Here is a 23,775-nt window from a genome sequence, read left to right on the forward strand (position 1 = left end):
GGGGTTTGTCTGGCTGGAAAAACTGCAATGTAGGGGATGGGTAGGGTGACAAGGTTTGCACATACGTCGAAGAAGTGTTCCCCGTGTGACAAGATACAAACCTGCGACCTATTCTAGTGTATTTTCCTTCGCTTTTGTGTGTCAGTTTTTTTTAGCAAAGTTGCTAGTGACTATTATTGTCAGTTTTGTATTGGAGAGGGTTAAAATACTGTACGGAGAAACTTTCCAAAGGAGTGAGATTCAAAACGAGACAGGTAAGCAACTAAGTTATAGCGACCTCTGCTTTTGGCATTTGTTTAACATTTTTCTTAGAACTGAGATTGAAGGTTGTTTTAATTATCATATAACAACAGAGCGTATTAAAGCATGCCTCGCTATATTGTCCATAACGTTAGTAAACTGTGTGTTTGCAGAATTGCCATTAGGCTGTAAGTTATTTATGATGGAGGAAGCATTCCGTGTCCACGGTGTTACATAAGTTATTAAAGTGATATTACTGTTTAACTCTCGCTTTTCAGTTTTTCTTCATCCTATGGGATTGATAGCGATCTTGTTAGTTATTTTTTTATATTGCGCTTGTGATTTAATTGTTTAGTTTAATAATGTTCAATCTGTCGAGCAAACAGGACCTGAGCAGGAGCTCAAATTTTCACTGGGATAATTTATTTGGACGCAGTGAAATCCAGGTTATTGTTTTGTGTTTGCCTTCATTTGTCACGCCCATCTCCATCCCAGCTGCAGGCCAACATATCTTACACCTGGCACTGGGATTTAAACCTCCAATTTCACGAATTTAATAGATTATAGATATTATTATTATTAAAGAAAAGAAATATATTTTTGAGATGATCAGTCCAAACCTTCATAGAATTGTATTTTTGAGATGTATGGCAGAGTTTGTTATTAAAAAAAAAAAAAAAAAAAAACATCTTAAATGCAACCAGGACCGAGCTGTGGAATAATAGTAATATGGTGTATCAGATGGGCTGATACACTATTGGCTGTGATCACTGTATTCATGTTCAAAGCATGATTGTCATGATACATACATATATTACTTTGCTTACCAACATACACTCAGGTACTTTTTTTCTTATCATCTGTGTTAACAGGAACCATAAAAATGAAACTTGGTAGGACTACTGCTTTCTTTGTTAGTCTAAGGAAGAACTTCCTGGTTACATGATTTAAGGAATCACATTGTGCTCTTCTTTTAGAGCCGCATGCCTGCCGAGCTTTGGAAACTGGGCAAACAGCACACGTCTGGCTGGTCTGGCATATTTAATTATATTGACAAGGACTGCTTGCAGACGATGATGTAAAAGATGTCCTGTTTAGGCAAATGCACTTTGATCAATATTTGTGAAATCTGAGCATCTTCCAAGGGGCTCTCAAGGCTATCAATTTATAATGTGTGTGTGACTCAGACAAAATTTGAAAAGTTCTTTGACCATCAGCCAATTTGGTTTAGACTTTGTGGATCCCATGAATGCATGAGCTTACCATCTAAATGAACTTGTTAGATAGTTCAACTCAATGCCAAACATGATTTAAAATAGATTTCTGTGACTTTGCACACTCAAGTCCTTGATAATCATGCATAATTCTCACAGAAGCTCTGTGCCATATGTCGGAGAAGTCCAGCCATTTGACACAGGTGGTGAGCTTATTGGATTGAATTTATTGGATTGGGGATTGTATGAAATTACAAACTAATGAGGTTTGAAAATTGAACTTAATGAGCCTTTTGGCCTTCATTTTCCTTTTCTGGACTGGGTTTACCTGAGAAAGGAAAATGAATACCAAGTTGAGGCATTGGCTCTAAATATGGATGCTCTTCTAAGTTTTAGTAAGCGAAACAGAAATCCAAAATTTACCTGCAATAGAAAGTAGAAGACCCTTATTCAGATGATGAATAAATGAAATGTGTTCTCACAGTTTCGGTGATGACTCAGCTGCTATTTAGTGTTGTTCTCTTAGGGTTTTCACATGCCCAGAAATACACACCATGCAGACGCACCTTTTTCACAAGTCAGTGAAAGAGGAAGGTTTGTCATATGAAAACTGTCACGTTTGAGTTATGTGCCTTGCGATGTCCCTGAGAATAATTGTTTTAACCAAATTGTTCTGGTTTGCTTCTGGATACTGACATGATTCAAATGAAACTTAGCAGACATATCGATGTTTCAGATTACCCTAAATCAATTAATAGATGAGATGGGACCTTATACTGAGTTACCAGTTGATGGGGTACACCTTTACAATCTTGTACAGTCTACTACAATAGACTGTTCTCACAGTGGACATTTAAAGTTGCCACTAATGCAACAGATGCCACTAATGACATTAATCGACATGGTACTTGTGATTGTCACAGGGCCCTGGGATAACGCATACTGGTTTGCTGGGATTGCTTACTGGCCCACCTAAATTAGTGAAATCATCATTAAAGTTATAAGTTACACATGTGCTTTTTAAACATATACATTTTCAGAATGTCTGCTGTGATGGAAAGCAGACTAAAACTTTGCAATAAATGCTATTTTTGTAAAGCTTTTTCAGTTTTGTTGACATTGTGGTGAATAAGACTTGATTAACTTTATGATAGTTATCAAGGCTGTGGTTAGTGGTGGTGTTGTATTGAATTGCATTATAGTGAGAGGAGTATCTAATAGCGGATAGCTCTAATAGGATTCTCTTAATTTATGGGGATATACAAAACATCAAGTGCAAACTAATCAATAAGGAGGTGGTAATGAGTACAATGTGAGTGATGCAGAAACATGGACAGATGTAGAATGCAAATTTAGGTCTTAACATTTTGAAAAGTGTGTGGAAACAGCAGTATATTTGATATTTGTGCTTTGTGTTAGCAAGAACAATATATTCACTCTTAGAAACAGAAAGCAAAGTCTAGTTTCTTGTTGAGAAAGTGTTTGAATCATCATTTACCAAGGATCGGAGCTTTGATAAATGTCTCTTCTTGCATCTAAATTCTTCACTGTTTACTGCACAGCACAGTATTGTGTAATATCATGTCACTGTACAACTAACTACGTCAGACTTTGGTTGATAATGCAACACTATTAAAATGTTATGCAAGAGGCTTAAATACAGGCTTCAGTCGAAATTATTTACTTGGTCAGTCTTTTTAAAATGGATGCTGAAGGTGAAGCATTCTGCTGGATTGTCAAGAGTGTCTGGTTATTGTTAGTGTACAGTCAAGAGCCCTCTGGGGGACAGCGTAGTCTGGTATTGGTAAGATGAGAGGACTAACAGAATCTGCCATGTGGATCTGATGGATAACAGTGTTCCATGCAAGCAGCTGAGTGAGGATTAATAGGAGTATATTGGACAAGTTGGATTTGGCTCCTCAGAAAATGATAACAACCGAGTCTTAAAGTATGTTTGGGGGGAATATGTTTCTCTTGTTTCAAACCCATACCTACCAGGATCTTTTCAAGAACAAAGAAAAGGAATTGTGTTAGTCATCGTTTCAATCAAACAAATATAGGGCAAGACCTCAACCTAAGATCTTTAACTCCTGCTCGCTTAGAGAGTTGACAGCTGTTTATGTCGTCTATATCTCTTGTGGGAGGCGTAGTGTTCCGCTGAACAGGAAGTAACTCTGCTTAATAGGAAGCCTCATAAGAGCCTGTCATCATTTTCAGAGAAAAAATCTAACATTTAGCCATTTCCCTTTTGTGAGTGTGAGAGTTACTCTGTTTAGGCAGTGTTACAGTGTTGTTGCTCATTATCAGTCTGTGCTTTTCACTTTTTTTATGTAGGTTTTAGGAGGTGTATGTCAGGATGGCCCAGTGGAACCAGTTACAGCAGCTGGAGACCAGGTATCTGGAGCAACTCTACCATCTGTACAGTGACAGCTTCCCCATGGAGCTACGACAGTTCCTTGCCCCCTGGATTGAGAGCCAGGACTGGTGAGAAATAATTAAATTCCTGGGCTCTGCTCTGAAAGCACAATTGTTGCTCCTGTTTTCTAACATAAACCATTACATTGCTTTTATCCTCCATTCCCTTCAGGCTGGCAGTGAGCCACTCACCATGACTTGCTAATAATTTACTTTGCAGAAAGCTATTGTGTTTTAGCATATTGTCCCTACCTTCCTTATTATGCTTTCTTCTTCCCTCATGATACCATTACAGGGATCTCATGCATATCTTGTATCACACTGCACCTGAACAATGCTGTGTTGAGTGTTTTTTCTTTTTTGTAAAAGGCCAAATTAAAAAAATAAACTAAAGAGGTTATGTTTGCAAATGTCCAGTCAGTTAGTTAGTTATTTATCTATCTCACAAAATGCCCAAAAGGTGTGACTGAAATTTGTTGCCTCAGTGAGGCCATAGGCCAAGTAACAAGTGATTAATTTATTGCAGATAGCAACAACATTTGGCATCCAGCAAAATGCTTTTTACCCCCGAGTAGTCTCTCTCATGCAGGGTACAGAATTTTTTTGAATGTCACTGGATGTGAAGTGCCGAGAGTTGAGCTTTTACCGACTCTTAAAAGGAAATATAAATCATCATAACCTGATTACTTTATCCTTTCCTTTACAAGGGCTTACGCTGCCAATAAGGAATCTCACGCCACACTGGTTTTCCACAACCTCTTGGGAGAGATAGACCAGCAGTATAGCCGTTTCCTACAGGAGAACAATGTACTCTACCAGCATAACCTGCGCAGGATCAAACAGCATCTTCAGAGCAAGTACTTGGAGAAACCGATGGATATTGCCCGCATTGTTGCCCGCTGCTTGTGGGAGGAACAAAGGCTGCTGCAGACTGCCACCTCTGCTGCACAGGTACAGAATGCTATAACAATCTAGTTCCAGGCTTTACATTAAATTTTAAAGAGTTTCAGTTTATGAATTGTGATGTAGTACACCTTTTTAAAGCAAATCATATACACATCGGTAATCAGGTCATTAACAGGTATGTGTTAGTACTCTTTATCTTAGTATACTGTATCTTTTGTTCTTTATCAGGATGGCCAGGCAGCCCATCCCACTGGCACTGTGGTGACAGAGAAACAGCAGATCCTGGAGCACAACCTTCAAGACATCAGGAAGCGAGTGCAGGTTAGTCTTAATTTAGTATCTGAATGTGCGGCACCAAGAATAATGAACACTACCGTACCTTGATGTAAGTTGTCTATCTTGACATATTATCATCTGCTTTTCTACAGGATATGGAACAGAAGATGAAAATGCTTGAGAACTTGCAAGATGACTTTGATTTCAATTACAAGACATTGAAAAGCCAAGGAGGTATATTTTAATTAACATTTTTTTTTTTTAGCTTTAGCAGTAATATTGATGTTGGGAACATTTTTAACTCAGTCTCAGATAAACATTTATGATTTTTTTTAAAATCAACCTTCTGGTATATATTAAATGCATCCAATTTGTTAGCTGACCTATGACATGGCCACTCTCTTTCCAGAGTTGTCCCAGGACCTAAATGGGAATAGTCAAGCAGCTGCTACCAGACAGAAGATGGCTCAGCTGGAGCAGATGCTCAGCGCCCTGGATCAGCTCAGGAGGGTGGGTGTCTACACCTGACTATCATCTTTGCAACGGCAGAGGGATTTACGGATAATAATTTTTTAAACTTCGATAAAAACAATAGCACAGTGTGCAGAAGTAAAAATACCAGGCATGTCAATCATATTTACTTCTACTTAATGTATGCTTTGCTGGTTGTCTTGTAGCAAATTGTGACAGAGATGGGAGGCTTGCTGACTGCCATGGATTATGTACAGAAGAACCTGACAGATGAAGAACTGGCAGACTGGAAGCGAAGACAACAAATCGCCTGTATTGGAGGTCCGCCTAACATCTGCCTGGACCGGCTGGAAACATGGTAACAAGGGAATTTTAAGTTTATTACACAGTTTATTCAATAATATCTGTTGACCACATATGGTCAAGATGTTGCTACAAACTGTAAAAAGCGCAGGAAAGTTTTCGTCCTAAAATCAACAAGAGTCATAATAAAAAGTGTGATTATGATTTAAGTGTCTAGCAAAGTATTCATGGTTGTTTTTTATTCCAAAAATAGAATATTTTGGCTCTTGCACTGACTCTGCACTCGGTCTCTTTTGGTCAACTATAAGCATGATTTATCTTGTACAATGTTTGACTGGAACTGGATATTATTTTCTATCCAGGATCACATCCTTGGCTGAGTCCCAGCTCCAGATTCGTCAGCAGATCAAGAAGCTGGAGGAGCTTCAACAGAAGGTGTCTTACAAAGGAGACCCCATCATCCAGCACCGGCCTGCCCTTGAGGAGAAGATCGTGGACTTGTTCAGAAACCTCATGAAGAGGTACTGCATAGGATGAATCTAGTGTTATTATGAGCTGCATGGATGTTCATTCTTGACCTTTGGGAACAATCAATGGTGAAGAAAATGTAATCTCAAAGTTCCATGCACTAATAATCCAAAGCTTTCAACAGCATATCATGGTCTTCATTCTGTAAATGGAATTGACTCTGATGTAAAGTTCACGCTTTGGTCACGCGATGACATCAGAGCCAACTCCATTTACTGAATGAAAATAGTAACATGCAATTGAAAGCTCTGAATCATTTGTAAGTGAAACCTTTGACATAAGATTCTCACCACCTTATTAGAATTGTTGCTGGAAATCTTTTCTGAGATACGATCCACTCTATCCACTCTTTCTTCTAGTGCTTTTGTGGTTGAAAGACAGCCTTGTATGCCCATGCATCCAGACAGACCTCTGGTCATCAAAACAGGAGTGCAGTTCACAAACAAAGTCAGGTAAGATGCTGGCTTTTAACACTGAACTGAACAGAAACAACATGTGTAATTTCATACCTTTTTTGTGATGGAGGGTGCAAGAGTTACATCATTGTGTATCCTAATTAGTTTTTTACAGAGAATATTTTTATTCTTACTTTTCCAGGCTACTGGTGAAATTTCCTGAACTCAATTACCAGCTGAAAATTAAAGTTTGCATTGACAAGTGAGTTTTTTTTTGTTGTTCTAACGTTAAACAGTAAGTCATCACATGTGTTTGACTGAAAACCTTAGAGGAAAATACTGATTTACTGATTTCAACTGTGTATTTTTCAGGGAATCTGGGGATGTCGCTGCAATTCGAGGGTAAACTTCAGTTTTTTTTCAAGCCCGAGCATGTACTGTACACTATTTTAGAACAGCGTCTCACTTTCTGCCTTCAATTTCTTAGGTCACGAAAGTTTAACATCCTTGGCACCAACACAAAAGTTATGAATATGGAGGAGTCAAACAATGGTAGCCTGTCAGCAGAGTTTAAACACTTGGTGAGTTATCGAGCTGAAACACTAAGTGCTAGACAGTGATGAGGTTCTCTGATAAAAGCCTGATACAGAGTACTGACTTCCTGTTTGTTACAGACCCTGAGAGAACAGAGGTGTGGCAATGGTGGCCGGACCAATAGTGATGTAAGTACTATTTCTATTGCTTGGTGGAATAGTCATAGTAAATGGCGGTAAATGTAAATCATTGCTCAAATTGCTTGTTGGAGATAGCTGTATTATATGTGTAAGAATGATAGGTTTTGGTTTAACTACTTCAAGAAAGATTTCTTGACCCCTGATTTACATAATCAGTGTGTGAAATTTGATTTTTGAATAATCTGCTCTGTTTAGGCCTCTCTGATTGTCACAGAAGAGCTCCATCTTATCACTTTTGAGACAGAAGTCTATCACCAAGGCTTGAAGATCGATCTGGAGGTCAGTACCACGTCTCTGTGTCTTGAACTTGGAGGTGTAAGTAACGACGTAAGTCACCAGACAAATTAGTCATTAATAAAATCCTCCACCTCCAGAGACTGTCACCTCCCCTGCTTCTAAATAGGATGTTACTTAAAGACAAACCAAGTTTGATTTTTACAACTTTCCCCAATCCTCCGTGGGCGTCCCTCAAACCTCTTATGTTCCATTCACAAGTGTGTGACCTGTAGTCAAAACACAACAAGCTCCGTCAATCTCAGAGCAGCATCTGGTGTCTGTGACAGAATGACTTTTCTCTTTATGGCAAAACAAAGACCTCCCTCAGATTTATGGTATTTACTTGTTGTGAGGGCAGGCTAAAAGACAAGTTAGCTTGCATTAATAGTCAAAAGATACAATATTCCCACTGTTGACTGGCTAACCTTTTCTATTTCAGGGGTGTGTATATCTACAGAGTGGTTATTCTGCTGCTTAGTCATATTTTTATTATTATATTATATTATTATCAGTTCATTTGTGAGTTAACTATGTCATACTTTAAATTCTGATCGGGTGTGATGTCTGCATGGGTAGCTGAAGACACGACAACCCTTACTTCAACTTCATCTTGTGTTAAGAACAGAGCAGAAGTAATGAGAGGATGTCCTGTAGAAGTAATATTGCAAGAAAACATACTGAAACATAGACAGACATAGAGGAAGCAGAACATTTTTGCATCAATATACAAGTGTAAATGTCGGCAAGGAATAACAAACACTTTTTAAGAGAAGAAGATACAATAAACCATATTGTTACTGATTTCCCCTCTGTTTTCGCAGACTCATTCACTGCCTGTGGTAGTCATTTCAAACATCTGCCAGATGCCCAATGCCTGGGCTTCCATCCTGTGGTACAACATGCTCACTAACCACCCAAAGGTGAGACAGCACCCTCTGGTGGAACGGGGCTGAACTCTGCTGACTTCACTCACAATGGGGAGAATGTTTTACACATTACAATTGTAGTTCTGTTTGTTGTGGCAAAATTAGATGTTTTAAAATATGTTGGGTGTCTGTGTGTCTTTGTACAGAATGTGAACTTCTTCACCAAGCCACCAGTGGGGACGTGGGACCAAGTGGCTGAGGTGCTAAGCTGGCAGTTCTCCTCCACCACCAAGAGAGGCCTGACCATTGAACAGCTCACCACACTGGCTGAGAAATTACTAGGTGAGGTGAAATGCCTCTCAAGTGTCCAACAGCTTTTAACCAGCCATTGTGTCGTATACTAATGTGTGATATCATTCTTTAATTGTCCACCTAGGGCCTTGTGTCAACTACTCTGGCTGTCAGATCACCTGGGCCAAGTTCTGTAAAGTACGTCACCTATTGTACCAACCACATATGGTTCAACCCATCTTATGCCATTCTGTTGCTTCGGTGTGAGTTTATTTGTTCCTTCCTCTTTGCAGGAAAACATGGCTGGCAAAGGTTTCTCCTTCTGGGTGTGGCTGGACAACATTATTGACCTGGTGAAGAAGTATATCCTGGCATTGTGGAACGAAGGGTGAGACGCCACCCTTTGTTTACAGTCAAGTATTTGAGTGGTCACTGGAACTGTCTGGTCAAGAGTGGATATAAAACTAGAAGCTCGGTAATCCTGACTTAAACATTTGAAATGTATTTATCTGACTTTCCTTTCCTCTCTTCAGGTATATCATGGGCTTTATCAGTAAGGAGAGGGAGAGGGCCATTCTTAGTCCAAAACCTCCCGGCACTTTTCTGCTGCGCTTCAGTGAGAGCAGCAAGGAAGGAGGCATTACATTTACATGGGTAGAGAAAGACATAAGTGGTATGTATTTAAGGGTCTCCTTTTTAGTATCTGATAACAATTTTCAGGATCTATTTTCTTTTTTTGACACTGAGCTACCTTGTGGTGTTTATAGGAAAGACCCAGATCCAGTCAGTGGAGCCTTACACCAAGCAGCAGCTCAATAGTATGTCTTTTGCCGACATCATCATGGGCTACAAGATTATGGATGCCACCAATATCCTGGTTTCACCGCTCGTCTACCTCTACCCCGAGATCCCCAAAGAGGAAGCTTTTGGAAAATACTGCAGACCAGAAGCAGCTCCTGAACCTGAGATGGGAGGAGACTCTACGAGCAGTAAGTCACTTGTTCCTGGTATAGATGCAGATTAACAGAACAATAGAGTCTTTATTGTCAGCATTTTTTTTTTGATAAAACTTTTTTTTTTCCCCTCAACAGCTATTCAGCCATACTTAAAGACAAAGTTCATCTGCGTTACCCCGTAAGTATCTATTATTTCCTGATCTTTCAGTTATCAATATATACATGGAGATCTCTTGCCACCATCGCCAGACATTGACTTATGTTAGCTTTTATGACTCACTGGCATGTTGTCTTTTATTAAGACAGAAGATTCTCTCTGTTCTCAAAATCTATACTTCCTTTTTAAGTTTTTTTTTTGGTGTGAGACAAGTGTTGCCAAATAGTCAAAAAAAGGAGAACAAACCGATTTCAGTCTGACAGTGAGTTATTATTGTTGTCTTAGGACCCATGAGCCTCTTCAGACTAAGTATTCTTTACCAAGATATATGTAAATCTGTAGTCAATTTAGACAGACTGCAGTTCATGTCTCATCATCTATTCTCAGCATCCAGCCGGAAAACCAACCTACTCAAGATGATACATCTACTCTTAATCTATATAACAAGGAGGTTGTGTATTGTTGCGGCTCTCGCTACCACCAAATGTTGCTTAAGCATTTAAACTCCAAACGGTGTGTTTTTAGTTGAAGTTACACCAAAATTTAGAGCTGTTCATGTGTGATCAGACACATAAAACATTTTGCTGCTAATATGAAAAAGTCCAATATTACAATAAAAATCAATATAGCAACAAAGCAGCAACCTCAACGCTGATTGTATGCAGAATATTATGTTTGCAAAATTAATATTTAATTTAGAAATGTAAAGAATATATGAGTTAGTATGGACTCTGAGTTCATGTAGCTTTTCTTAACGCCATATATTACCTGAAGGGCATCTTCAACTGTATTTGTATTGGATATCTGGACTAATCAATAATAAATGAGAAAGAGGAGGATCAGCTGCAGGTGAGTTTGATAGGGAGAGGTCGACTGAGATCATAAGGGGTGTACGCACAGGCCAGTCAGCCATGTGTGCTTTGGTTGGTAGTGGGTTTAATGGCGTGCTGGTGCGTTGTGAGGTTTGCTCAGTGAGATCCTGACCTGTCTCCGTAGGTGTCCCTCCGTGTTCATGGACTTGCCGGACAGTGAGCTGCTTGGGAACGGATTCCCAGGGTAGGCGCTCGGGGGGAGGTGGCATGTAGGGCTGTGTGTGCATCTTGTCACTTTGTCTGTGTGTTTGATGGGGTGGGGGGTTTTTCAAGGACATTGGTGCAGTTCAGTTCCCCCACCTACGTAATTCCTGTTTTTGTTTCTAACTCACAGGCACTTTTCCTCGTTCTAATACTAGAGCATCTGCCTGCCATTCATCAGTTTTTCATTTGGTTCAGGTCACACTCTTGTTTCCCAGACATTTTTTGTCATCATTTTCTTTTTTACTCATTAACCTCTGATGTGTGTATTAAACAATGCAGCAGTCCTTTTGTTTTTACTTGTGGTAGATGTGCGGTCGGTTTGATGAAGACAAACACTGATGTAAACAAGTTAATAGGTGACTGTTAAGATATCAGTTGTGGTCAAGTGGGATGACAAAGATGTTGTCACAGTAGTGACATTGAAAGTAAAAGTACTTCTTCTGACGCAGACAGGAATGTGTGTGTGATGTGTGTGTGATGTGTGTGTGTTTATTTCAGTTTGTAATGAGTAATTATACTTTTTTTTTTTTTTTAACATATTGTGTTTTTTGTTTTTTTACAGAACAAACTCTGGAAACACCAGTGACCTGTTCCCAATGTCACCTCGCACCCTTGATTCCCTGATGCACAACGAAGCAGAAGCTAATCCAGGACATTTGGGTGAGTCCATTTCAAACATACTACCCATACGTACGTATTTGTACTTCCTCAAATTTGGTCCTCTCAAAGATACAAGTACAAGAACACAAGCGTACACCGCAGAACCTGAGCTAATATTAATGGTTGGATTTGGATTTTCCTCCACAGAATCACTCACTTTGGACATGGATGTAGCATCGCCTATGTGAAGAGATTTTTCAAGTTTCTTTCTTTCGTAGATTACTGTGTTTGGATTTAATTTTATGTTCTGATAGAGGATTTGATGATGATTTCCCTCTGCCACTGTACACACAGTCTGCCCTGTACATTTGTACTTTTTTTCCCTGTTCTTGTGTAAAATGCCTCGGTCCTACAAGACACACAAAGTTCAATGATTTTGATTTTAGAAAGACTTGCCACTCCTTTAGACTTTCTTATAGTTTTATGTTATTATTACTGTTATTACTGTTGATACTGACTTATTGTATTTCAAGCAGCATCTTACTCTTATCCAGTACTTCATAGATGTCTTTACATACAGTACATTTAATTATCTGAAAATTTATTTTTTTGAAAACATTGTATTTTTGTGTTATTGACTTTTAAAACTGTTGAAAAATTTATGTGTTGTGCTTTTCTTTGCATGAGAAAAATGTAAAGAGAATAATTGTTATATAAGCTATGCCGCTTTGAAAATGTACTTTGACAGGTTTCGATGCATTTAATGGTCTTTTTCAATATGTTATTTTTAAATCCCTGCCAAATGTAATATCCTGTGTGTTCCCCATTTTAAATGGTTTCTGTTTCATTTATTATTATTTTTACACAAAATGGAGTATTTCTTACTCACAGCCACACATGAAGCAGAGAGAAGAATAGACAACAGAACTCTGGTAAAAAAAATTTATCACAGTATTGTGAGCAATCACGAGATAACCTGTTAAAGTGGTGCTCTTAAAATATTTTTGTCAATCCCCCCTAAATACTGTAATTTGTGATTACATGCATTGCACTTACTTTTGAAATTCGCTGTTTTAATCTTTTTTTCTTGTGCCTGAATTTACCTGATATGATCTGAAATGTGATGTAAATCATTTTCATGACAGTTTAATTTAGGACTGACTTGTTATTGAAAATAACCATGGATGTGAACGAATATTTCACTCTAACAGAGTGTACAGAATAAGGTGTGTAGTAGTTGAATTTTAAACTTTCATACTGTTGATTAAACCCCGTCAGTTTAGTTAAACCACACATTGCCTGCCATGCCATGAAATTCTCTTCTGTGATGTCATGGCAAAGAGGGTTTCTGTAAAATATGCTGTAAGTATTCATTATTTGACAGAAGGCAATAAAAACAAGTTAGCACTAAAAGTAGTCTATTATTAATCTGTGTAATTATTGACATTCAATTAAAATATACAGTACCAGCATCATAATAGCGTCTGACAACTAAGAAACGGTTTTTGCAGTTGTGTAATGCGATGGCAACATCACATTATATACAAATAAATAATGTATATCACCATGGCACTGTGTAAACAGGAAGATACTGTATGTAAATTACTGGTGGACTCAAACAAACAGAATATCAAATAGACTGGCAACACCGACAGGGACAATAATTCATAACTTATTAAACACAGCCAGTTAAAAACAGCTGTCTGCTTAACTCCATGTTTGTGGTCACTAGTATGAAGGGCAAATTAAGATTCAACATGATGGAACAAACTGAAGTAGAAAAGACTCCCTGTGATGTGTAACCTGGGTCATGATTGCTCGAGCATTATTGTTGCAATCGGTGTTGAAATATTGGATTTTTAAATGAGTCACCTAATTATGAATGATTTTTTAGTTGATATGCTAACCAACCCCTACACTTGGTATTTTAACCTTGAGTCATTCTTACAACCTTATAGAATACTTTGGCACTGCATATGCAACATGTTTAAGATGTTAGGTGCAGATACCAGATCAAACAATGCTGGATGTGGAAATTACTGCTTATGGATCAAGAGTCTGGACACTGTTGCTGCTCAACTGGATGAGAAGTGACAAGCTGAAGTTGTTGAGCCCAGCAATCTCAGTCTAGCAAACAGACATTAGAGGACTTTGTTGTCAAAAGATAGTGTAACAGAGTTAAAATACGGTATGTTTTATTGGAGCAAACCATTCTTAGGGGAAATAATGTGCTGAAAGGCACCAATTTAGATGAGAAACCAACATCAACAAGTGATAAAGATGTTATCTGAATGCAGAATTTAGGGCTCCTGTGGGTCTTGCGCAACCTATTCACTGTAAAATGAAACTTACAACAAAGCAAAGTTCAAAGTATAATAATATATGCTACTTTTTTTTTTGCACTGAACTTGTGAAAATAAGGCATTTGACAAGAAATTTGTTGGGTCCTTGCATGTGCAAAGATTAAATATAAATTCAGTGGAGAAGTCCCATTTTTAACTGTTGTTGGTGGAAACAGCGATCAAACATACTCATTGTTCTTTTTTTATTGGTATTTTAAACATAATGAGAAAAGAAAACAAGATCCTATGAGTTTGAAAGTGTGTCAGATGTGATGATGAGCAATTCTATTGTAAGTGGGGCCGGAAAACTCTCATTTCTGGGATTTGAATGTTACATACAAGAAGTGGACTGACATCACACTTCCTATTTTCAATTTGAGTCCAACAAAAACAGCATTGATGAGAGATCTCTAAACACATGATTACTGGACTTTCCTGACTGGAAACTCCATTTTTGTGTGTGTGCAGCTCCACTGCATCTTAAGCTCTAACAGCACTGATGTGACTGCTGGGATTCCCACAGGTCCTCTGGAGAGTATGTGACAGCTGAAATAAAGCAGCTAAGCAAACAGAGGCAGAAGGAAGCAGTTTCTGCATCACTGGGTCTCTGCCTTGCTCTGCAGAGCTTGCTTACTCTCGGTCTCGTGTGCCTTGTTCGTCTGGGTGCTAGGAAATGGTTTGAGAAGACGAGGGGGTGTGGAGATGTACAGCTATTACTGTCAGCAGCTGCTGACTCAGCTGTCTGAGGAAGCAACTGTCACCCTTCAATTCTGGGCTGCAGCCAATTAATCTGGAGAATCGATGAAGCTTCAACAGGGCACAGTGCGGTGACTGGCTTGGTTGGATGTGTGTGTGTGAGAGAGGGGGGGGGGGCGGGGGGGGCTGCTGATAAATGATTCCTTTTTGACATGGAAGTAGTAAAATGAAATGAAGTCATCAATTTCTGCAACAAGACGGGGGACTTTTTGGTTTAGTTACAGTCAGCAACAACATCCAAAATGAACTTTTACCTCTTTGTTCATTTGTGACAAAGTCATGACATCAACAGATGAGACATAGCATGACATATATTTCCACAAACGATGTACTTCACAGGTTTAACATGAGTATTGTCCTCTTCGCTCCACTATTATCTTATCGGCTTACTTGTTACTTTGCAGATAACCTTTTTACATTTAAAACATATGATACACTCATAATATGACAGCATGTCACAGTTTAAACTCCCCAATATGATGCAGTTGTCAGAATTACGAATATCTGTAGCCTATCACCTAAAACACTCTACTCTTCAGTGTATCAGCTATTTATTTATATCTCTTTGGGCTAAAAGGTCTTCCAACACTCATCATACCTCAAAATGTAAACTTTTACCTTTTCATGCACATTTATTGCTAATTTTCTTAAGCAAAAATATTGATTACAGGGTTTTAAACTTGTAAACGGAGTATTTTCCAGTTCTTTTATTTAAGTCAAGGATTAAAATACTTCCCCACCACTGCACAAAGCACCACTCATCAGGTCAATGAGGACTATAATAATCCTACTATAATCCTCGTGTGTGGCTGTATAGGTTCAGTGAGGTAACAAAGAAACAATAAAACAAGATGAAATATATGAATGGCTGATACATTTTTCTGCTTTTTGTTTTGTTTTGTCTCACGCAGTGAATACAGTATGTGACTCTCTTTGCTGGACGAGTCTCAGGCAAACATTTCATTTTGGCATGTTTATCTTTGCTCTCTGCCATTTCATTTATCTCTCTCTCACTCTGTCTGTGTGTGTGTGTGTCTGTGTGGTGTGTGTGTGGGTGTGTGTATGTGTGTATGTGTGTGTGCCTTTTTCACCCAACAAACTGATAATGATTTGACAATTAAATAAACTAATTAATACAAAATCAATTACATAATAAAACACATAACCATCTAATAAAAGCTTATGTACAGTGATGGGAAAACCCAACTGAAAAACACAAACCTTTTTCCTATGTCCATGCCTGAATCTGCGTGCATATTTATTTATTTATTTATTTGAACACATTTGAAGTTCAACAGTTGAATTAAACTCAGTTTTGCACCAGAAGGTGTCGCTATTCTCCAGATGGCGGAAGGTAGACAGATTTGGGAGCGATGCTGCACGACATGGAGTTGGATTGAAGATTTACTGAAGGCTACAGTAGATTAGACTTAATCTAATCAACCTATCTGCTCATAACTATGTGCAGCAGAGAACAGCTTTGATCACAGCAAGTCAGAGAAAAGTGAGTCCGAGCTTAATGACCCGCAGCAATATGAAAGCAATTCAACTCAACGCTCTCTCCCATGTGTTTATTTATTAGTAATTTATTCATTTATGTACCACATTTTTATCATTATTATTATTTTATTATATGTTGTTGTTGTTTTTCTTTATTTTTACTTTTGTATGAATGCATTTATCAATGTTTAGTATAGCCTACATAGTCTTTTAAAATGTTTTAAAATCAAAACATTGTGTATATGACATTAAGCATAGACTACCAGACAATGTGCACAGAAATCAATGAAATAAGATAAAATAAAATAAAACAAGAAGTTTCAGTAGGCTAGATTACAAGTTATAAATGTTTTTTTTTCTGCTGTTAACTTACAGAAATAGTTCATCTATTTAAAGACTGTATGCAGCATTAGTCCCAAATCAATCATCACTAGCACAGAAATCAACAACAACAACAACAACAACAAAAAAAACTGTGTTGCTCTTCACAGACATGCGAGAACCGCCGGAAGTGGGCGGTTTGTCAGAGAGAGAGAGAGAGAGAGAGAGAGAGAGAGAGAGAGAGAGAGAGAGAGAGAGAGAGAGAGAGAGAGAGAGCAGTGAAGTGTGAAGCGAACAGTTGGAAACTAGACGACTGACGGACTGACTGAGAGATTCCTGCTGTGGGGTTGCTCACGTCGCTGCAGCCTCTCCCTGTATTTTATGAGAAAGGACAGCAGCGCCACAGTCGCTCCACAGAGGTAAGTGTGTCCACTTTTTTTTCTCTCTCCTTTTTTTTTTTTTTTTTTAAATGTGTTTGAATGGTGTTTTGTGCTGAGTGTGTGTGCACACGGACGTTCTCGTCTCGTTTCTCTCTGACGGTCCCCGTTGCGAAAGAAATATTCTGACAGCGCTTTGTAAACAAACTGCGAGTGCGGCAGCGCTCCTCCGCCTCTAGACGCTGCACATACAAGACTAGTTCGGATTAATGTCATGACACAGGCTATATGTGTTGGATTTTTTGTCTCTGTTACTTTTAATTAAAATATCTTTGTAGTTTTATTAACCCAACGGGGGTGAATCAACAGGCAGGACACCCTGCGCAGACGAAGGAGTCCCTGTAGTGTCTCTATAGTAATACGTAGCTATACAGCGTGTCTGTGCTGCCTGTCTGTTTACTGTCACCTTTTCTTAGGTTATTTGTTAGCACTTTTAATCTCTTGTGTTGTCTATAACAGCCAAATGTCAAGCGAGCTTTATGGCATGTGGCGATACGGTGTCCTCACTGCTATTATTATTATGGAACTATATAAGGACTGACTGTCATCTGTCCAATATGTGTAAGTTTGTGTATAGCGGTAAGCCTCTGTTTCAGCCTTGCATACATCCAATCTAACCTACATGAGGCATGAAGTCTCAGAAGAGGTGAAATAAGACCATGAAGACAAGCAGAAATGAGCCGTAATAATAGGCGTTAGACTGCGCTCTGGAGTCTAATAAAGTGTAATTGGTATGTTTCAAAAGTGTCACAGGTGAAAGCCTGCTGAGGGCTTTTGTTCAGTGACAGACTCTCTGGTACTGCAGCATGTTCAAGGCTTATGTCCTGCTGATAATGGAAAGTACCTTACTTCTTTCTACCTTTGCTCAAATATTGTACTCAAGTGTAAAAATTTCAGGTACTTCAGTTGGGGATTTCCATTTTTCTGGGAATATTATACTTTTACTTTTTCATTTCAGAGAGAAATTTTGTACTTTGCACTCCATGACATTTATCTGACTGCTATAGTTACTTTGCAGATAAATACTTTACATGCAAACACACAATAAGTTCATAAAAGTTGCTAAAATTGTGGCATTGAGGCCTTTTGTTTAAACTACGTCACAGTTTATGAAGTAATGTCATGTGGACCAGCTACAATATAATTTACTGCTTGAATATTTTTATACACTGCTGATCTGTGTGTTACAAATGCCAGAAATAGAAATAATATATACATTCCAGGCAATGTTACACATATTTCTTAGAAAAAGCATGTCTATTAGAAGAATGTAGGGATGACTTCATACAAATACAATTTAAAAACAACTATAAAGTACAATAAGGTCACTGAGTACCACATACAGTTGCAGTCCATATGGCAATACTGGAGATTTCCAAAAAGATATATTGAATACTTTAGCCCTAAAAAAAATGTTCATTATGAATTTGAAAGGTTTGATTGATTGGTGACAGATCAGGAGTAAATTTAGTGATTCCGAACAGGTCTCACTTTAAATGTCCTAAATATATATTACTGTAAAACAACAGGATGAATTGTTTCTTTGCATTATTGCCTAGAATGGCGAGTTGAAAAAGCATGAAAATAATGGTTCATAAAGGTCATTACAAAGCCAACTGTCAAAGCTGCAACACCTGACTCCTGAATCAAGACCCTGGTGTTTGTGCTTGCTTACAAACAGAATTGAAATGTCACTAACGCTTTGATGCTTCTGTGTCATTTCCAAGAATACGGTGTATTGTGCGTGTATCTTTGTGTCCTTGTGTATTTGTGGGTGTAGAGATGAGCTCACCTGCAGCGATTGCAAACTCCCGTTATGCATCCTTTGTCATTATGTTGCTCTGTGAATGCTAAGTTGCTCCGATAAGACTTGTGTGTGTGTGCGTGTGTGTGTGTGTGTGTTTTCCTTTGGATACGCTAGCTATATTTCTTGCTGGAAGTGACTTTCTCTTGTTGCTCTTAGTAATTGAGAATTACATGTTGTGATAATGACTACTGCCCACTGGGATAACATCCCTCCTTGAGGCTGCTGTGTGAAAAAGTTCAAAGGAGCCTCTTTGAGTCCTTTCTCCTCAACACAGAAATAGGAATTGTGAGTTTGGTGACACCTTCCTGTGTTTGGCTTCAGGCTGGGTTTTCAGCAGTCCTGAAATTAGCTGATTAATAATAATAATAAAAAAAACAAATTAAATCAATTAATTCTATTGGTCATTTATGAATATTTGTGGGAATTGAATACCTTTGCGTTTTGGACTGTTTGTCAAACAAATGAAGCTATCAGAAGACATCACCTTGGACTCTGGGAAGTTGCAATAGGAATTTTTAGCTTATCTTTTGACATTGTATAGACTGATCTTTCACTTTCTTAGTTTATGACCCAAGAACCTAATTTGGCTCTTGTCACAATGACAAGCCTTAATAATAATTTCTCTTTTTCAGTTCTCTTTTTATCTTCTCTTTTGTTGGTCATTTATGCGCGCCTTCTCTCACAATCAATAAAACATCTCAGTCAAGCTGTAATCTACAGGAAATAATTGTCAAAGCCTTTTAGCATTTAACCCTGTTGGCAAGCACCATGTCACCCTGCATGCTCCCTCTGTCACTTGTGCTGTAAGTGCTGTGCATGGTGCACGAGAAGGGAGGGTTTTCCCAGGTTTCTGTGAAAACGAGGGTGTTTTGGGTTGGCGTGGGGACATTGCATGCTGGCCAGGCATGAATTGGCTGGCAGCACACTGTGTCCTGACAGAAAGACCCAGATGCAGGAGGAGTAGCGGCAGGGGAGATAGGGGAGCCCAATGTTTTATCCTACAAGCAAATTGTGCCATGTGCTCACAGCATGGCATGTCCTTAAGCTTGTCAGTGCTTCTTACTCTTTCACTCGCTGCTGTCAGACAAGTATAGGGTCCATCCAGCAAGCCTGAAAAAGCTGATGAGAACATTTCAGTACTGTAAGTTGGGGGGGCTAGTTGCGAAGCACATTACAGGAGGCATTTTCTCAGCATTGACATGATGAGTAGCTGGAAGTAAGCTGATTACAGGAGTGGTTTTGATCTGACTGAGCTATGAGTCAAAGGTGTCAGAATCATTTATGCACTAATGACTGTGCTTAGCATGGGGCTTCTCGCCAGTCTGAATAGAGGAGGAGAGGATGGACTGACGAAAGAGATAACTGGAAGGAGACCAACAGTTTTATTTGCTTGTGATCCAGCTCTTTGGTGAAAGTTTGGTGCAAATGATCAAAGCCACTCGACTAATGTAACATAAACTATCAAAGACAAACAGGGGGATGAGGAGAGCTTCAAAATGAAAGAAAAAGGGAAACATTCAAAGGGAAGTGATCAGGAAGCATGTGGTGACATGCACCCTAACCTCCTCCCCCTTTCAGTTGGGCTAACGCTAATCCACTGGTCACGTGACCATGAGCTTTTAGCCTGGTCTAGGCCAGGAGTGCTCTGATCCATCTGTCGAATAGCATTGCTGATTGTTGGCATCTACAGAATGCACTCCTGACCCATGATCACTGCCTGCTCCACACAAGACTCAAATTTGATTGCCATCAGCTAGTTACTTCTGCATGGTTTTATCAGCAGTTTTATGAAATTTCTCTCTCCCCCCCGTGTCAGTGTCTTTCCTGTCATCCGTTTTTTTTCTCTACTTCTCTTTCTGTTTAATTGAATTCCTCTTCTCTTCCCGTCTGCAGTCAGTTCAGTGAATAAGTGGGAGGAGGATGACAGTCAACCCTTCTAGACACTGAGAAGCATGATAAGGCCTTGGGTTATTATCTCAGTGACACAACAATAATAGCAAGAGCGCTCAAAGGCGAGTTTTCACTGAGCCATATGAAGGAAGTCACAAATCAGGAGACGAAAGTATGCGCTTCAATTCCCATAAGTGTTGTTAAGGGCGCTTCCTATTTTGTCGCTGTGATTTTAAATTGTGTAAGGAGACATTGGACAGAGGTCAGCCCAGAATGGATATACATGGTCTGGATTAATCATTTTCTCATGTTTACACAATACCTCTGCAAGACTAAACAGACAGGAGCAAAATCCTGTTGCAACTTTCTACTGTGGCACCACAGCACCAGGCTTGACTTGAACTTGAACTAATGCGACTTTGCATTCATCAGAAGCTTACTTGATTTAAAATGTTGAATAAGGTTCATTGATGTGACTAATCTGAGTATCACTATCTTGTTTTATTCAAAAACTGCATTTAAAAGCTCACTTAAGATTATAGCAATTTATGTTGCAAGTCTCCAACATTATCTCTTGTCCTTGATTGAAGTTGTTACGCTTCAGTAGGAACACACACGCCCAGCTGAGGGTCGGTAGCTCGGATTTTAGCAAAAGCCTGCTTGTGAGCGACGGGCAAGTTGTCTTTTTTTAGAATCCCCAGAGCAGTTTGGGGAATCTGAGTTAGAAAAGAGGAGTTGTTTTCCACCCCTCTCCAAAACTAGCATCACTGTGCTCTTTCAGCTGGGATCTTAACCCCAGAAATACCCCAAGAGTAGCTCAGTGACCAGTACTGTAGCTCTGGAATATGAACATTGTACAAATACAAATCTCCCTTTGGCTGTTGATGCATGTGTGTCTGAGTTCAACTGTTAAATAATAAAAGGATGACGTGCTGTAGAATCTTGGATTTGTCATTTGGTGAGTTATTGATCTCTGACTTTTTTTGGGTCATTTTCGTGTTGGAAAGTTACAGTGTGCAACCTTTTTTGTGTTTTATTAATGCCTTGGGCCCTGAGTCATGCTTGATCTCTCATGCGTGAATTATGTGAACGAATGGCTTCATCTAGGCCCTAAAGGAAATTGTATCATGTGAAGTCTTGAATCTGAAAAAGAAAGAGAGGCACTCTGTTTGTTAAATACAGAAAATGTGTGGGACATATTGTTAGTGACAAGTAGTGCAACTGTCAAATGTTGTATTATTGCAACTGCTCTTAAGTATGATTGACAAAGAAGGCATCAGTATACTTAAGTGCAAGTTAACAGAACTGATAGATAAAACTGTGTAAGATAGTAAATTGAAAAAACAGCTTTTAAATTCATTCTGACAAGTGGGGTAGAACACAGGATTATGCACAAATCCTTTTCATATTATCAAGTCAGATACAGTGATTCCTGTCCTGGCACCAAAGCTTTTACTCTGTTTGCAGAGTGTTAACAGTTAATGTTTTCATTTCACACCCACACTATTCACGCTGTGGGTCGTGACCTTATATAGCCTGACCTGCTGGCCTACTTCTTCTGGCCGTGTAGTTTATCACACAGTATGGAGTGACCAGGAAGTTGTACCGTATTTAGCACACTGTTATCTGACAATATGTTTCAGTTAGTTAGTCTATATTAATGCTGATAGTAACCAAATTTGAAGCATACATACATTTGGCAGCAATTAAGAAAAAAAAGTCCCAGACTTAGTGAAGAGATAAACGTCATTATTCTCTTGTCCTTGAATGCTCCCTCTGAACTAATATAAGCTCTTGAAATGGAGTAAGGAGTGTGATACTGTGTGCTAACCTTACTCGGCATAACACCACTGCAAACTCATACATACATTCCCATATGTACAGAAGTTTGCAGTGAGGTTATAAATTGTCTTATAGATTGCCATGATTTAACTGGATTTTATTGATAAATGTCAGATGTTTTATTGGTGTGGCAGATCCTTACTGCAGCGTGAAAGTGTGCTTGAACAGCCTGCATACTGTCTGTTAGTAATACTGTGGTAGAAATGCACCAGAGACAAATTATTCTTAACAGCTCTGTAGGTGATCAGTGTTGTAACTTTAACTTCATCAGCTCGATGGTCCGCCTTTCAGATTTTGTGCAATTGTGTAATTTCATTTAATTTGAACTTAAAAGTAACAACTTGCCTCACTCTGAGGCAATAAAGTGTTGCCATATGCTGCTCTCCTCAGCTTCATTTGGTCATGTTCACACCCCAAGACTTGTCCCTCGCTTTAATTAGGCTGCTAGTCTTGATATGCAGTGTAATCTGAGGCTGATGTAACTACATCCGCCACCACAGGTGTAAAAGAAGCAAACAGAAAAGAAATCCAGGAAGATTAAAAAAAAAAGCCACTTCAGTACATGTTGAAATTGTGAATAAATTATAAAACTTACAGTCAAGATGCAATCACCAACAAATAATGGTCAGTGCCTTTTTGTGTTTTGCCCTATTGGCATTACTAGTGTGCCTGGTGCACAGGTAGGGCAGGACTCCCAGATTTTTCTAAAAAAAAAAAAAAAAAAGGCTGTGTATTCAGGTTGACCCGGCATGAACTGGCTGCAAATTTGTGTCCTGATGACCCAGATAAAGAAGAAGCTACAGCAGGGAGATGTGGATACCCCACTTGGTGAAACTATTTTCTTAGTCCATTTTTATTGTATTATTAACTTTTCCGTTGGTGTCCATCCTGGTACCTAATGTAACCTGAGGCTGAGGTAACTGCATCTGCTGCTACAGGTGTAGAAGAAGCAGACAGCAGACAGGAAATAAACCTAGAAAAATGCCAGTTATCACTTACATAACTAACATAATTTTGTATGCAATTTCTTTGAATTTTTTGTCAAAATCTTTTACCTCAGTTTGTGCTGTGACGTGCTGTGTGAACACTGTGCTCCCTTTGCGAGCCACAACTCAGCTCGCTTGTTTTTTTATAACTTACTGTAGATAACTTGCAACAGGAAATAGGCCCCAAATG

At 38.9% G+C, this 23,775-nt stretch overlaps 2 protein-coding genes across 4 annotated transcripts in view; both read left to right on the top strand.

Moving 5' to 3' along the window:
• Positions 1-11: 11 nt before the first annotated feature.
• Positions 12-13,120, top strand: stat3 (signal transducer and activator of transcription 3 (acute-phase response factor)). Of its 2 annotated transcripts, XM_044332279.1 has the most exons (24): positions 12-254; positions 3,789-3,938; positions 4,577-4,820; positions 5,004-5,096; positions 5,204-5,285; positions 5,461-5,561; positions 5,729-5,880; positions 6,188-6,346; positions 6,713-6,805; positions 6,951-7,010; positions 7,121-7,150; positions 7,236-7,329; positions 7,423-7,470; positions 7,678-7,761; positions 8,580-8,678; positions 8,831-8,966; positions 9,061-9,113; positions 9,209-9,303; positions 9,449-9,588; positions 9,683-9,904; positions 10,007-10,049; positions 11,025-11,084; positions 11,667-11,764; positions 11,912-13,120. In XM_044332279.1, the coding sequence occupies exons 2-24, from the start codon at positions 3,811-3,813 to the stop codon at positions 11,950-11,952; spliced, it is 2,355 nt and encodes a 784-aa protein (XP_044188214.1). In that variant the 5' UTR covers positions 12-254; positions 3,789-3,810; the 3' UTR covers positions 11,953-13,120. The 2 variants fall into 2 exon arrangements, with proteins under 2 accessions (XP_044188214.1, XP_044188215.1); XM_044332280.1 differs by lacking the exon at positions 11,025-11,084.
• A 3,770-nt stretch (positions 13,121-16,890) lies between these two features.
• Positions 16,891-23,775, top strand: part of stat5a (signal transducer and activator of transcription 5a) — a 57,132-nt gene continuing 50,247 nt past the window's right edge. Inside the window, exon 1 of one of the 2 annotated variants that reach the window (XM_044332276.1) lies at positions 16,891-17,042. In XM_044332276.1, the coding sequence (XP_044188211.1) occupies positions 17,005-17,042 (38 nt within the window). In that variant the 5' untranslated portion in view covers positions 16,891-17,004. The remainder of the gene's footprint in view (positions 17,043-23,775) is intronic. The other variant, XM_044332277.1, reaches the window with a different exon arrangement.

Source organism: Thunnus albacares, chromosome 17, assembly GCF_914725855.1.
Source record: "Thunnus albacares chromosome 17, fThuAlb1.1, whole genome shotgun sequence".
NCBI classification, from domain to species: Eukaryota; Metazoa; Chordata; class Actinopteri; order Scombriformes; family Scombridae; genus Thunnus; species Thunnus albacares.